Source organism: Oryzias latipes, chromosome 15 (assembly GCF_002234675.1).
Source record: "Oryzias latipes chromosome 15, ASM223467v1".
Lineage (NCBI taxonomy): Eukaryota > Metazoa > Chordata > Actinopteri > Beloniformes > Adrianichthyidae > Oryzias > Oryzias latipes.
In genome coordinates this window covers 29902058-29918511 of record NC_019873.2, presented here as the reverse complement: position 1 = coordinate 29918511, position 16454 = coordinate 29902058, and the positions used below count along the sequence as shown (strand labels likewise).

The following is a 16454-nucleotide window of genomic DNA, read 5'->3' as shown; positions in this document are numbered from 1 at the left end:
TGTGGAGCTGCCCATATACACACACACACACACACACACACACACACACACACACACACACACACACACACACACACACACACACACACACACACACACACACACACACACACACACACACACACCCAGCCACCGCTGGAGGAGCCTCTCTCTGCAGCGCGTCGGTGGGACGGTGAGGAGTTCATCTGTCTACCCGGAGCGGCGCGCGCAGGACGCACGCGGGGGTCTGTCTTTTGCGGGTGTCTTCTCCCTTTCAGCGCGAACTTTTTGGGCTTTTCCCGGTTGTGTATCTGTTGCGGGTTGGAAGCAGGAACTTGCGTGGATTGTGTCTGCGTTGAAAACTTTCCCCTAATGGTGGTGCGGGATGGAGTCACGCTGTGGTTTCTGTGCGGGAACAGCCGCTGCGCTGCAGCTGCTGCTGCTGCTGCTGCTGCTTGGAGGTAAGGCGCCGGTTCATCCCGGATAACCGGGAAAACACACCCGGTTTGAGCGGAAAACATGTTATAGTAACTGTGGCTGCGTGGTTTTCACTGCGGACTGCGGGTTTTTTTTGTGTTAGACACCGGAACCAGAACTTTCCGGGATGTATATTAGAGCTAAACTGGACGGAACTTTGACAAATTCATGAACATCTGAAGGAAAAAGCAGCTCAGTGCGCAGAAGTTTGCGCATGTTCAGGTGAAAGAGAAAATGACGAAAAGCTTTTCAGCAGCTGCGTGATTCGAGTGCGTGATGTTCCTCCGATGGCCCGCAGAGAGCGGTCAGTCTGTCGGACACCCCATAATATTATAATCCCATTCACAATCCCACAGCCCAACTGTCCCAACACGGTCTAAATTTAAAGAGTGCGTCACTCAGGAGGCTGGACCCCCAGAAGATCTCTGCTTTTGTTACAGATTCACAATCAGAGTTAGAAGTTGGGGCAAAAAGCTCTGAAATGCCCCATCATCATCGAGCTTCTGCTGCTTTATTTCACCTGAAGTGGGGGCTATTAAACTTCTAATCCCCCCTTTATGGGTGTAGAGCGTCTTTATGCTCTTCATAAAATAAATGCTGTGGTTTTATGATCTTTCACGAGGAAAACAAGTTCAGACTGAAGCCCCAAACATGGCTCCTCCTCTGTGGACCGAAGGTCACCGCTCCCCCCGCTGGATTTACCCAGTCAAGGCTGTGCTGGTAATTAAAGGGGTGCTGAAATCTACACCCGTCCGGCCCGGCACCGCAGCCATCACCTCCATCACCTGGCGGCTCCGAGCAACAAAAGAGCCGCGTGCGTGCCGTGCGTCCAGGCAGGCGCTGCAGGCAGGTGTGCAGCAGCTGCTGTCTCTGGGCAAACATGGCTGTTTGTTTGCAGGAGGTGCAGGGCGCACGCCAACCCGATTCCATCCTGCATGGAGCTGCTGGTTCACTGGAACAAAGATCTTCTGGGTGATGGCGTCACCGTCCTCTGAAGGACTTCTGTTCTTCCCGCCTTCAGGAGTTTACAGTTTGCTGTTTTTTATTCAAATCTATAATAGTGGCGTGTTGAAAGGATCATTTAGAAGCTTCTCTTAGTTAAAGTCCGACATGGGGACAGAAACTGCAGATGAAGTGAAGTTTCTGTCCATCACAGATTTTTGCTGTTATTTATTACAACAACACCTTACTTCGTTGGGTTTTGGATTCAACTAAAATATTGTGTTTTTGAGCGTTTTTCTATCCGGGTCTGGTGGAAATAATCTCATCTGTGGACAGATTGATCCGCCGGAGGAGCGCAGATGTTTTCACATTAAAGCATTGATCCGTTTGTCGTCCTCTCTGACCTTGTTACTGTATCTTTGACCCGGCGCTGACCTCTGACCTGAGGAACTGAAACAAAGTGCTAACACTCCTCCTTCAGCCCAGAGCACCTTCCCCTCATCCTCCTCCTCCTCACTTCAGCATCGTCGCTTTCATCAGCACTTTTTGAGGAGAACCAGACCAATAACTCTCCTTTGACACTTGCTGCTATTTGATTTAGCTCCTGATTGGATCAGACATTTTTCTGTGTAATAGATGCCGTTTCAATGTCACATCCAGCACCACTGAAAGTCTAAGTCATTATTACAACCAAACAGTGGAGGATTCAGAGCTGCTGTTGGAGCAGCTGAAGGTTTTAGATAGTAGAAGAGACATTTGATTAGAAGGTTTTGTGTGGTTACTTCCTCTCTGAGCTGCTTACAGTAAAAACATGATCAGAGCCACAGCATTGGGTTCGAAGCTTTGAGTTTTTGCAACATTTTTGGCATTTTTTGGTGCAAAAGGTGAATTTCCCTGTGGAAGCTGTGAGACTCCGCCCTTCTCCTGCACTCCAGGATGAAGATGCAAAGCGTAAACTCCAGGCTTTTGCTTCCGCTGCTGTTTCCATCGCAGACGAGGCTGCCCCCCGTACCTGTCAGAGCTCTGCGTCTCATCCTGCAGTCAGTTCAGGGTCACACTTCCCTCCCATGCACAGGAACAATCTAATTTGCTGCGGTGAAAGCACAAGGAGACATTGATTGAAATTTCTCCCTCAGGGCATTTAGCCCCCTTGTCTCACATGGGTTTTGACAAGTTATTTTCCAGTTTCCAAGCCGTGCTTACCGAGCCCGACCATCACTTACAACAGCAAATGGATCACAGAGCAAAGTCAGCTCATTCTAATGCACAATGTGCTCTTAACAGTAAAAATTAGGGTTGTGTTTCACCTGAGAGCACGGCTCATTTCTGCAGTCACAGCAACATGTTCTCCTTTTCCTTCCTTTGCTCATTTTCCATCTGTCTCTCTGGCTTCATGTTTATTTTTCCAACAAGCCTTTAGATTTAAGTAGCCCTCAAAATGGCTGTAAGATACCTGCTGCTGAACGGCTGCAACATTAGAACCTTCCAGAAGGCTGAGCCCAGCAAATGACAATGATATGGCTGCACCAAGCTGTATGGAGGTGCGTGGAGGTGCATGAAGGAGCGTGGAGGTGATGGAGGAGCGTGGAGGTGAGTGGAGGTGAGTGGAGGTGATGGAAGTGTGTGGAGGTGAGTGGAGGTGCATGAAGGAGCGTGGAGGTGATGGAGGTGTCTGGAGGTGCATGACAGCTGTGTTGATGTCTGAGCCCTCTGGACCTTCAATAACTGCTTCATGAAAGTGAACATTAAAATGACCCCCCCACACACACCACCCCTCATTGCTCACTGGCTGCTCTCGGCAGGAACGTCTGCAGGAACGTCTGCAGGATCACCTGCGTCTGTGAGGCGTCATAAATGGCGTCCAGCTGCCTTGTGCTGCTTGTGAAGCTTCTTCTGCACATTGAAGCTCCAGAACATCCATGTTGGTTTTGGAGCTTGACGATCGCTCATATGGATCTGTGCTTTCTGCAGAATCTGAAGGAAATCTTGTGGCTTAGCATCAGTTTGGACAAAGGTTTGATGCCCCCCCCACCCCCCACCCCCCAGAGGAATTTCCAAACTGCGGATTTTCTTTGGGGAAATGTTCTGTTGCTTTCTTGCTGAGCGATGAACATGGATCGTTGCATCTCAGCTCTCGTGTTCTCTCAGGGCTAATTGGATTACATGACAGGGTAATTGATCATTATGTTATGGTATGCATGGCTGTAAACTGAGTAATCTACCTGCAGCCTGACCGCCTCCTCCAAACCGGATCGTATATCTCATCATGCTGATGAAAAGTGGGATGAGTGTGTCATCATAACAGGAAATGGCCGTCCTGTTATTAGACCTCCATGTTTGGAGATTAAAATCGCTGCAGGCTTGATTTGATCAGATCCAGGTTCTGACTGCTGTGTGACAGGATGAAGCAACGGCGCATAATAACACAGGAAACCCAGACCTCCAAACATTCTGATCAATAACAGCTTTTAAGGTGGAATTGTTGTCAAATGTGCAGCTTTTTAGTTAATTGAATCTGTGGAGAAAATCCTTCTCATAACTGCCAGAGCTTTGGAGGTTTGCTGTGTTTATGTCTCCGTCGTGTCGCTGCGTGCAGTCGTTTGGTTATAGATTAGAAAATGGAGATAAGGTGGAACCGGCGGTGAAATCAGAACCGCTCTGCCCTCCGCGCAGCAGGAAAAGAGGATTCAGCCGTCAGCATTAGCCGTGTCCGTCTCATCAGTGCAAAACAATCAGCATCACTGCTGATTAGCACGGTTATTGATTAGCCTGCTGCCAGAAACACGGCCTCTCCAATGAGGTTATTAGCAGGAACTGAAAGGTCACACGTTGACCTTGAGGGAGGAGAAGCCGGGCTGGGCTGGTCTCTGCTCCATCCACAAGACTCTTCTCAATGCGGCGCATCAAACATGACCACGTCCTGTTCTTTAAGTGTGGGGGCACGGATGACTCTGCTGCATGAGCTCATAGCTGGTAAATCTTTCATCTGAAGTGCGCTTGAGGTAATTGAGTTCCTGTCTTTGTCTGGGACGATGGCGAGGGCGTTCCACCCTATCGGCTCTGACCGGTCCCAGACACTCTGGAAGTCACCTGAGACGTGGTCATGTGATGATCTTTGTTCTGGAACACCTAAAATGCAGCGAGGCGCCGTAAAAACTGCTGGGCGTGGAGAGGTGATGTGGTGGGAGCGCGTCTCCGGCCGGCAGTGCCGGATGCCTCCTGGAAACAGCGACTGAAACAAACAGCGTCTCTGTTTGCACCACGGTTTCATCTTTGCAGATGACGCCATGTTTAGACGCCGAGCTTCCGTTTTATTGGTGGACGGAGGCTGTAAAACACATGTATGATGTTTACACACTGATTGAAGAGAGGCTGCATTATCTGAGCTCTTTCTTCATATGAGCCACATCTTCTGAAAGCCCCGCCCCCACAAACAAACCTGCCCCCCCTCGCGAATCAGCCGCGCGGCTCTGTTGAATTTCTTCCTGTTTGTGCCTCAATGGGGCATCTTTAAAGAGCAGGAAGGAGAAAAATCCTCACAGACTAGAGATGCTGTTTGCTGGGTGGAGGGGGGGGCGTCCATCCAATTAATTAGTTTTGATAGAAAGTGCTCACTTTCTGCTGGCTTCTGTCCAGCTGAGAAATAGAATTCTGAATGATATCAAGAATTCCCGCTGCAGGAGGCTCAGCGACCGACGGTGGCTGGTAGCCAGAACCTTCTTCTCTAATGAGTTAACGCCCTCTGGGTTTCTCTGTGGACCTGCAGTCATCTGCTGATTCATGACTCTGCATTTTTTTATCCAGCTGAAACTCAGCTGGAAGCTTTGAAAACATTCAGATCTTCTTAAAATGACTCCTGTTGTCCATGATGGTCAGGACTGAGGTCTGGATTCTCTGATCCATGAAGACATTTCCGGCTGTTTCAGCGTGAGAATAGCTCCCTCTAGTGGCTCTAAAAGGCTCCCAGACAGGCGTTCAAGTCTGCAATAAACAGGCCGTTAACAGGCTGATGCTTTACAGCCATCCTGTCAGTCATTTATCAAACTAAATTAAAGAAAAATCAATTTCCCAAACAAATAAATTAGATTCTTTTCTTCTCCTAACTAACAATTGAGAGTTTTTATATTATTTGAAGCACTTTGAGCCTTCAAGGACGGTAGAAAAGCGTTATACAAGTATACGCCATGTATTTATTCCATCCCATTATGAAACGCTAAGAAGTAAAAATGTTGAAGTGTTTCATCCAAACGTTCCCTGATTCAGTTCTGGAAAATAAATCCTGGTAGATGGTCTGCAGCGGTGACCCGATTCCTGCAGCTGCTTCGTTTGCAGGAACACTTAATAAAAAGCTCTGCATCTCCACTGAGTACATCTCCATCCTTCAGGAAGGACGCCCACATTTTATCCATCAGCTCGACCTCCTGTCATCCAAGCCAGGCAAAATTAAATCAATGCCTGCAACCAGAGCCGAGCCTCGACTCCACCAACAGACGGAGAAAATCTAGTTTTGCCGTCTGCTAATGACATTAGTGCGTTCCCTGGATGGTCGCCCACGTCGCTGAAGAGGAGCATAACAAGGATATAATTACAGGAGGAACACATCTCAATTTTCCTGTAAAACCCGCAGCGTTCCAGCGCTTTATGGATCGCTGCTGCGCACGCACTCACACCCCTAATGACTCACCTCTCCAGCATCCTGTTTTTCAATTAAACATCTGAAGGTGACTTCAAGGAGACTGGGAAACCGCGCTATTGACCACACCAGGAAATTCATTCAAATGTGCGCATAAAGTGTCATTTGAAGCACCCAACATCTGCAGATGCTGTTTCTGCAGCTCTACACCCAGAGTGTGATCTGTGGTATTCATGATGCAGGTGTACAGACATCACGGACAGACATCACGCCTTTGCTTCCTGCCATGACAAAGCAGACTGCTTTGTGATTTTGCTGCGTTTGCGTCTCTGCAGGAGCGGCGGGGCTGTACTTCCCTCAGAAGGAATACATTGAGACGGTTTACGTGGGCCAGCCAGCGGGAACGCCGGTCCTGCAGGTGCACGCCATGCAGGACAGCGCCGCCGAGCGGCCGCATTTCTCCTTGTGCTGGGCCCGACGTCCATACTATGCCTCCTGGTTCCACATGGACGTCACTACTGGGGTGCTGTACTTGAACAGAACTCTGGAGCCAGCGGACTTCAGCTCACAATGTGAGTCCAGCCTCATTCTCAGACCCCCCCAAAGAACCCTGAACCGCTAAAGGGTCTCTGTCTGAGCTCACCTGCTCTCTGCTCTGACCCCATCAGATCCCACTTCATGGCCAGTGAAGCGCTTGTCCGTCCAAGCTGTGGTCTCCAACAGCTTCATCAAGGGCTCCCAGTGCGCAGCCAAAAGGAAAGCCCTCATCACCCTGGACTTTGTCAACGCCACCATGCCCGTGTGTGCTGAGACGGACCTGAAGGAGCTCTGCTTCCCGCACACCTACAACCCCCACATCGTGGAGAACCGCTTCCCCGGAGCTTTCCGCCAGTTCCGCCGGCTCACGCGGCTCGGCGTGTGCCCAAACCTCACCGTCTCCTACAGCGTGGAATCAGGTAAGATGCGGCGAAACAGATCCCAGAACTCGTTTTAGGAGAGCAGGTGGTCACAGGCAGCTGTTGCAGACTCTCCAGCGCCGTTTGCTGTCAGCGAGAACTCCACGGAGCTGGTGGTGACCGCCCCGCTGGACCGGGAGGAGAGCGAGCTCTACAGACTCGTGATGGTCTGCACGGTCCGGACGGAAACCCTCATCACCAGGCTGGAGACTCCGCTGGATGTTTTTGTGGACGATGAGGACGACAACGCGCCATACCTGAACGGAACCGAAACGGCAGATGTGGTCATCAGCTTCAACCGTACAAAGGTGAGTCCCGGCAGGAAGCGGCGTGGCAGGACTGAGCCATGAGGGCTGAGCTCATTTCATGACTGGGTTCTGTTGCTTTTCCAGGGAGGAACTTTTGGGTCTTTACGGGTCTTTGACAGGGATTTAACCACCATCTTTCCCAAAGACAAGAGTCACAATCGATATGTGGAGACTCTGCTGAGCAGCGACCCCTGGATAAAGGAAACGTTTGACATAAAAAGCTCCTTCAGTGAAAGAAAAACCACTCCTGCAGGCATCCGAGAGTCCGTCCACGAGTACTGTGAGGACACACGAAGCAAAAGTCTTTTTTACGCCCAAACGCTTTAGACAAATTAACTAAAGGATTTTGTCATTTCAGATCTGGTCCTGAAGAGGAACCTGCATGTTTCAGAGAACCGCAGCGTCTATATCGACTACTTTGTCAATGACACCACCTATCCGGGTCTGGAGGGAGCAGTTCTGCTGCACTTCAACGTCACCATCTTACCGGTCCAAATCAACTTCGCCAACACCACTCAGGAGTTCACGGTGTCACGCAGAGCGTCTGTTTACGCGCAGGTGAGGAGATCTGCTGTCAGAACCAAACCTCGTCACGGAGAAGACGTAACTCAGAACTTTAGGTCCATACGACAGGCTATCTGTGTTTTCTCTGCTCGATTTCTAAAAAAGAAATGAAAGAAAATCAGAGAGAAACGGTTTTGCACGGACAGACCAAGAGCAGTTCCAGACCTATTAAAAATGTTGATTTATTCTGTAGGTACATGTTGGGATTTTGACAGCTCTGCTTGAAAACTGATCCAAATGTTGTCATGTGCAAAAAGAATGACCTCTTAGAGGTTCAGTCAGTCTGACATTTCAACATTCCAGTTAGAAACAATCCTCAGAACTTCCAATGTTCCAGAATTTGGTTCCTCATGTGGGCTGTTCTTTATGAAACAGATGAAGAGACTGAAGAACTTCAATGGGCCAACAGTGACTGACTGTAAAATACCCGAAGAAGAAGAGAGTCGTCAAACGTTGCCAAAACTAAAGTATAAAGAAGCTTTTCGCCCAGTGAGCATCAGATGAGCTGCTTTGGTTCAGCAGGAAGCCAGCAGTAGATGGTGATGCGACTTCAGGTCTACCAAACATAGAAGCTCTTCTTCTGGTTTTTGTTGTTGGTTTCCCTGAGCCAACTCATCCCTGGATCCTGCTGGAGCTCATTTTCTGCTGTTCCTCTAAATAACAGCAGGTGTCGCTGTTCCGGGGAACCCCTTGTTTATCTCAGGTGTTCCTGTTAGCAGGCTCCCTCCCTCCGATGTTTCAGTTTATGGCCCCACACTGACCTGCTGTCAGGAACTTGCTGGACTGATGGAGGTTTTCCTGCTGCGTCTCTCCTCAGGTCGGCAGGATCTGTGTGGAAAATTGCCTGGAGTTCGGCGGCTTCAGAGTCACGTACTGGCTGGAGGTCCTGGATAAGAACGCATCTGCATCCTCGCTGTCCTGCCACGCCGCCATCAGCATCACGCAGGCCCCGGACGGGATGTGGGGGCTGCTGTACGTGAACGACTCTGAGCCTCTGCACAGGCCAGAGTGTCAGGACCTACGCTACGCTGTAGTGGCTCAGGAGGAATTTAAGGAGCTGGAGACCAGCACCCAGATCCAAGTCCTGCTGGACGGAGAAGGTGAGGCGGCTGTTCCCCCAAGCTCAGAACAAACACGTCTGCAGACTTCTGTGAAGTCGGATCCTCTTCTTTCATGGTTTCTGCTTTGCAGCGGAACAGGAGATTCAGGACAACCAGCAGCTCCTGTCCTGCGCTGAAAAGAGACAGCGCAGGGACTGCGAGGCTTTCCGCGGCCTGGGAGCAACAACGGGGAGGTGCCTGTGGAGGCCAGGCGCCGGGAAAGGTGCGGAACTTTTTAACAACCATTTCAAAGCAAATCAAGGCTGTTTGTGATGAAACCAGGGAAAAGGGGCTTTTCTCCGAGGTGGTGATGAAACTAAGGAAGGCCTCACATCCTGCTGGTGGATCCATCTGATCAGCGGTTTCAGTTTGGGCCGACCCAAACACAGGTGGAAGGTTTTCGTTTGGGAAGTCCTGAAAGCCACCAGCCTGTGGAAATGTTCCCATTTTGCTGTTCATCATCCTTGTGTTCTCATTCCAGGGATATCTGACCACTATTCCACCTGTTCTCCGGACCTGCGGACCTGTCCGGACGGCTTCTGTGATGCAGTGGAGAGCAAAGACGTGTCCATCTGCCCCCAGGACTGCACCAGTATGCAGCACGATCACAACACGCATGAAGGAGCACACTGCTCTCCTTCACACTTGACTCTCGTCTGCAGCCAAACCTGTGACCGGAGGCCACGAGCGAGGCTTGAGCGGAAACGGCGTCCGGGCCGGCCATGGAACCTGCTACTGCTACACCGATAAATGCTTCTGCGAGAAGGAAGACGTGGAGGGTGAGTGATGGAAAATCCCAGGGAAAGGTGAAGTAGAATAATTTCACCACCTGCTCTCCTTCAGACGTGATCTGTGATGACATGTGTAAGACCATCGTCGCCACCGCTCTGCTCCTGTCCTTCATCGTGTCCATCCTCCTGTCGTCGTACTTCCTCCACCGCTACCACAAGAACTCGCCCAAACCCCCCATAGCGTCCGCAGAGATGACTTTCCGCCGCACGCCTCAGTCTTATCCCATCAGCTTCCCCGCTAACAACATTCGCAGAGGCTCTCAGGAGTCCATCGAGACCGACACTTTCAAAATACCCGTGAGTTCTTCTGAGGCTTTTTGGAACTCTTCCCCACTTCAGCTTGAATTGTTTGATGAGTAAATGGAAAGAAAATGTCCCCACAGGAGGATCCAAAGTGGGAGTTTCCCCGTAAAAACTTGGTGCTTGGCAAGACTTTAGGGGAAGGGGAGTTTGGGAAAGTTGTCAAGGCGACAGCCTTTAGGCTGAAAGGGAAGGCCGGCTACACCACTGTGGCTGTGAAAATGCTTAAAGGTAAAACCGCCGAGTCTGCATGTGACGATGGTGTGGAGCGGACGGATCATTTCCAACTCTCCTCCACAGAGAACGCTTCTCACAGTGAGCTGCGTGACCTTCTGTCAGAATTCACTCTGCTGAAGCAGGTCAACCACCCACACGTCATCAAGATGTACGGCGCCTGCAGCCAAGACGGTGAGACCTCCTGCCGTCCCTCAGGGATCCTCCAGAATGTTCTTCACCCTTCCTGACTGCTGCTTTTCCCGCCAAAGGTCCGTTGTATCTCATCGTCGAGTACGCCAAGTACGGATCTCTTCGGAACTTCCTGCGTGAAAGCAGGAAAGTTGGCCCGAGCTTCATGGGCAGAGATGCGAACCGAAACTCCAGCTACCTGGAGAACCCGGACGACAGGGCCCTGACCATGGGAGACCTGATCTCCTTTGCATGGCAGATTTCCAGAGGGATGCAGTATCTGGCAGAAATGAAGGTAATTCAGCCGACAGGTCAGAGTTCAAGAAGTGCAGCCCAATCAAAAACGTTCAGCACCAAAATAGGAAAATCAGCTTTCTGTTCTGTACATTTTGTTGGAAGACGTTTACATTTGCGTCTTCTGTTCCAGCTGGTGCACAGAGACCTCGCAGCACGAAACGTCCTGGTGGCTGAAGGCCGGAAGATGAAGATCTCAGACTTTGGCCTGTCCAGAGACGTTTATGAGGAGGACTCGTACGTCAAGAGGAGCAAGGTGAAGAAAAGCCTTTGATGTGTTTGATGCTGTGATGATAAAAGCTCTAACCAGGTCTGTGCATGGATCAGGGCCGCATTCCCGTGAAGTGGATGGCCATAGAGTCCTTGTTTGATCACATCTACACGACTCAAAGTGACGTGTGAGTATGACGCTACACTTCTGACCTTTCTAATCAATCTTTCTTCATAACTAACACAGAAAGCTTCATGCTACCTATAAACCAGCGGTTTTAACTAAAAATAACTTTTGTAAATGTGTGGGGAGAAGTCACATTTGGCTCATAAATTTACTCACAAAGGTTTATTCCTGCCACTCAAATGACACATGGAAAGAAGATCATGTTTGCAAACTAAAACATGTCATCAGCTCTAAAATCATGGAAATAAGATTTTCCAATAAAATAGGTTTGAAAACCACAAAAAGTGACTAAAATGAACAAGGATCCAGTCATGTCAAGGAGTTCAACAGTTTACAGATATGATACACAGAATAGCCAGCATGTACATTTTCTCAGAAACTACAGACTCCATTATGAACTCAGTTTTCCTAAAAATCGTGGAATGTGATGTTCGGTCCTTCAGAACCGCCTGATGGAGGCGTTCCGCTGCGTTCCAGTGCTGACGTTCTGCTGTTCTTCTGGGGTTTAGCTGAGGAGCGTCCTTCTGCTTTAGCGCCCTGCAGCCGTGTGCAGAACCGACACGGCAGTGTCTAAACGTGTCACAGTTTAAATCGTTTCTTCTCCGTGCTTATTCAGGGAAATATCTGGGAGTTAGTGAGAGTGCTGAGTCATCCTTACACTACTGCTTTGTCCTCCTCAGAAGCAGAAGCGTAAACACTCATTTACTAAACCACTCATGAGTCACCTTTACATTTTGGTTTTTGGGTCATACAAGAAGAAGCTGCAGTGAACGTCTCGTGTTCAGAGGTTTCCTCCCAAAGCAGTTTCCTTATTTTTACATTATTTTGACAAATGTGTTGCTGTGGCGCCTCTTTAGTGGTTTGTGCACGTCTTCCAGCTGGTCCTTCGGTGTGCTGCTGTGGGAAATAGTGACACTCGGTGGGAATCCGTACCCGGGTATCGCCCCTGAACGCCTCTTTAACCTCCTGAAGACCGGCTACAGGATGGAGAGGCCGGAGAACTGCTCCGAGGAAATGTGAGCTCCACTCTTTCCGTTGGCCTCCATGTCATCAGCTCGGAGAAAACATCCCATAATACTTTAGTTACAGTTTTTACTGAGAGTGTCTTTTTTCTCCTGCAGGTACAGCCTGATGCTGCGATGCTGGAAACAAGAATCAGACAAGAGGCCGACGTTCTCAGACATCAGCAAGGAACTGGAAAAGATGATGGTGAAGAGTCGGGTATGCTGCAGAGACACACTGAGCTGAACATAAAGGGGGGGGGGGGACTTTTTCCATGGACGAAACTTGGAAAAAAAAACTTGAAAAGTTGTTCTACTTTTCCTCTGAGTTTGCTCAGATTCGCAGATGGACAGACAGATTTCTCTGGTTTCTTGATGCATCCACAAAGTCAGACTTTAAATCTGGAAAGACTAAGAACAAACACGTTTATAACAGAAAATCAGTCATTCTGTCCAAAGGATTCTGGATGAAAAGGAATCTGGATCAGAGAACTGGACTGAGTGTGACGCCGTCCAGAGAAAAGGCTTTACTCCTGGCCCCACCAAATCCAGTCCATTCAGTCGCATTTTTACGGCCCCCGCTTGTTGGAACCAGACGTCATCAGTGAGCAGGGATTGGGCCGAGTAGGTCTGATTCGTGACAAAAAGAGGAAGGGTATCCGGCGTAAAACTCTCTGCCAAACCAAGTGTGTGAAGCGGTGAAAGCTGAGTTGCCGTGGTGACCCCTGGGGGGGATATCCCAAACGGTGAACAACATCAAGAACCAATAGAATGACAGTAACAGACGTTTACTTCGGGTACTTCCTGTTTGGAACTCCAGGGGGCGGGGCCACTCAGTCCAGTTCTCATATACAGTGGTTTAACCTAAAACATATAGAACTTTTCATTTGTTCGTGACCCTGGCGTGACTGAACTTAAACCAAACACTGAAAAAGGGAATTGAACCTTTGCTCTATCTAGTGGAAACAAGAGGGTAAATAGCAATTAGAAGCAATTGTTCATTACCAAGTGGGTTATAGTCAATGATTTCACAGTTTTCAGTCTGCATCTTTCCCATATGTTAACAGGAAGCCTCTCTGAAAGCCTGCTTCTGTCCATCAGGGACGATGGGGGCATAAAGAACAGAGAACAAGGGTTTTAAAGCAGGAAGTGGGTCCAGTCGGCTCTGTGAAAGTCAAGAACCGTTTGTTCTGCAGGATGACAAATCATAAAGCCGTTTACAGAATGATGGTATATTCCTTCACAACAACACCCAAACGCTTCATGTGTTCAGAGCTGGTGTGGTTTCATTGCTGTAGTGCAGACGTCCGGTCACAGACTCGCCGGGAACGTCTCCTCCTCCTGAGCGGTTCAGAACACAGACTTAGTTCTGGAGGAGTAAAGGTGTTTACTGACAGAGTGGAGCACAGAGGCTCGTCCTGAATGTGGAGATTCAGGACAGTGGAGTCAGGCATGTCCGGATCCTGGGTTTCAGACGGTCTCACCATAAAGTCCAGCAGGATCCGGTTTGTTCTGCAGAACTTCTGCTCCCTAATCTGTCCATCGTCTGCTCTTCCCAGGATTACCTGGACCTGGCGGCGTCCACTCCCGCTGACGCCCTGCTGTACGACGACGCTCTCTCTGAAGAGGACACCCCACTAGTGGACTGTAATAACGCCCCCCTCCCTCGAACCCTCCCCTCCACATGGATTGAAAACAAGCTCTATGGTAGAATCTCCCATGCATTTACTCGCTTTTAGAGACAGGACACACAACTCAAGCTGTGATTGGCTTTCCGTAGTCCAGTGTGTGTGACTGTGATCTAGGCATGCCGTTTGTGGTTTGATGCTGACATATCTCCCATTTCCTGGTAAATGAGAGGCGCAGTGAAAAAGGGGTTTGTGTCTTGACTTTTTTCTTTACTTGGACCTGCTTCAAATGTACATGAAAGCTGACCAAAACACATAAGGTTTGTAAATATGGACCATACATAAACATAGATATACTTTTTTCCTATTTATAATCTATTCCTCCTAGCCACGCCTCATTTTACGTAACCTGTAAATAGCCTCCAGCTCCCGATCGCAGCTCCTCATTGGCTGATGGAGGAAGCGTCGTGTCACATTGGAAACAGGTCCGCTCTGACTCAGTCGTTCGTTTTGGTTTGGAGTCCAGGTTGTCTTACATGTGCAGAGTTTCTTATATGTGTCGGCATTTGATCTATTTTGACTCCATACCCTGAACATATAAACAGTAAGGCTTTTGAATGCAGCTCTCAAGTGACGCTTATTTAAATCTGTGATTTTAGCTTCACACGTTTGCGATTTCCAACCGTTAATGGAAGGCGGTCCTTCACGAAAGGATGCTTCATTGATGAGAAACTGAAACCAAAGCCCCGTTAGTTCCAGAGGCACTGCAGAGTTTGATTTGAGAGCCTTACTCCCTGCACACTGTTTACCTGTCACTGAGTGCAGAAAAATGATGTGTTCTCGTTTTTAGGCATGTCATACCCCAACTGGCCTGAGAAGAGCCTGGTACCGCTCAGCAGACATGATGCCACTAACCCAGTCTTTACAAGATATGCCAATGATAGTGTTTATGCAAACTGGATGGCTTTGCCCTCACCCCCAAAAGCTGTGGACACGCTTGATAGCTAAAGACAGCCCTGTAGAAAGATGACTAGATATTCTGTACGGCTGTACATAAAAACAATCCGATGGTAAAGTTGGTTCCCTTTTATTTCTGCTGCACGGGTATTCAGCTTTACAAAACCAAGTCTGTTCGCTGCACAAGCGCCAGGGTCAAACAGACCCGTGTGTTATGGAGCTCTCCACTGTGTTAGTCGTGACCTCACAGGTCACGTTGGCCAAACTGTATCACTGCATGACGATTGTCCCAGTTTTTCGTCGGTGTTGTTGTCCTTTAAGTGCCTGTGATGCTTCTACAAAAACCTCCTGCTGTCAGAGTGCAGCACGAAGACCAGTTCCAGTCCAGGACTGAACGGGGACACTGCACCATCACAGGCGGTAGACAGCTGCGACTGAGTCGGGACTGCTTCTGAACGTGGAAAGGTTCTACTGTAGGGGTTCCTGGAAATGTCCACAATGTTTCTCCAACAAGATGTTTCCAAGCTGCCAAACAAAAGAAGCTCCAACATGTTTTAGGAACTATCTTCTTAGTTTTGCTCTGGTATTTATGTGTATGTTTGCTGTTGTTTTTTTTACATTCAAACTTTAATCTAATAAAGCTGCTCTGTTTAAAGGATGTGAGACCGTGAGTTTGATGTTTTCAGCTCCTTTGTCCAAGTTTCCAATCACTGTCATGCTTGTGTAAGCCAAACTCTGTCACTGCTGTTCTGTTTTTTGATTGTGTTTCACTTATTAATAAACATTCAGATTTGAACCTTGTCCTTTCAACGTTTACATAAAGATATCTGTGGCACCATCGGCTCGTTAAAAAGTCTCTCTGTGTTTTATTTCTCATCTCACTAAACTATGACACATGCAGAAACGTTTGTGAAAAAAACAGATAAAATCAAGTCTAGAACTTCAAAGTTTGGTTCAAAAATAGAACAAAATTGATTCAAATTCTTTGATGTTTATTACATTTGGTGAAATCAAGATTTTAGACTTACTTCAAAGTAAGTTTGTACTAGAACTATCATTGTGATATTAGGTGTTCTAAAGTTTCAAAAATATTTTAAATCCACAAACAAAATTTTTTCATTTCCTTCAGGCTTAAACAAATGTTTGTTGTTGTGACAAAGAGGAAAAAGGACTCGAGCAGTAAGATTTAAACATTTGTATTTATGAGCTTTTCATCAGATACTTTGTGTTCCATGTTGTACTCTGACAATATACAACATTTTATAAAAAATGACATTCTTACATTTCTGAAACTTCTGTGATGAAGCCGAGGTCAGCAGTTCCCATGAGGTTCTGTGTGTTCCAGTCACATCTGATGGCTGATCATGGAAGTTTGTGGAAACATTTACTGCTTTACTTATTGAAAGTCAGTAATTTAACATGATTTCTGTTAGTGATTAAATCTGGAAGCATTAAAGGTCCAGTTCAGAGTCGGTCTAACTGTAGTTAGACTGTAAGTCATTCAAATCTAGATTTATTTTATATTTCAGAAATATGGGAAAATGTAAAGTAATTACGTACATTTATATATAATTTTTAATTTATAGTGTGCTTAGCATTTTAATGAATCCTCGAGATGCAACTAAAACCAAAAACATCCAACAGTTAAAAAAATGAACTAAATTAAATTAGCATAAAATGCAATAATTATATAGTAATAAAGATAAAACATTTGCAAAAAGG

General features: G+C 47.8%; 1 protein-coding gene across 1 annotated transcript; it reads left to right on the top strand.

The window, feature by feature from the left end:
- The first annotated feature begins 119 nt into the window (after positions 1 to 119).
- On the top strand, positions 120 to 15535 carry ret (ret proto-oncogene). Its single transcript, XM_004077511.4, has 20 exons — positions 120 to 440; positions 6367 to 6603; positions 6700 to 6987; positions 7057 to 7295; positions 7380 to 7575; positions 7654 to 7853; positions 8677 to 8959; positions 9051 to 9182; positions 9441 to 9551; positions 9622 to 9738; positions 9803 to 10047; positions 10134 to 10281; positions 10351 to 10458; positions 10536 to 10750; positions 10883 to 11005; positions 11077 to 11147; positions 12025 to 12162; positions 12268 to 12367; positions 13707 to 13854; positions 14626 to 15535. The coding sequence occupies exons 1-20, from the start codon at positions 365 to 367 to the stop codon at positions 14781 to 14783; spliced, it is 3333 nt and encodes a 1110-aa protein (XP_004077559.1). The 5' UTR covers positions 120 to 364; the 3' UTR covers positions 14784 to 15535.
- The last annotated feature ends 919 nt before the right edge of the window (positions 15536 to 16454 follow it).

Coding starts and splice junctions, on each gene's coding strand:
- ret (XM_004077511.4), top strand. CDS start 365: ATGGAGTCACGCTGTGGTTTCTGTGCGGGAACAGCCGCTGCGCTGCAG. Junction 10,282..10,350: donor GGCTGTGAAAATGCTTAAAG/GTAAAACCGCCG, acceptor TCTCCTCCACAG/AGAACGCTTCTCACAGTGAG. Junction 10,459..10,535: donor CGGCGCCTGCAGCCAAGACG/GTGAGACCTCCT, acceptor TTCCCGCCAAAG/GTCCGTTGTATCTCATCGTC.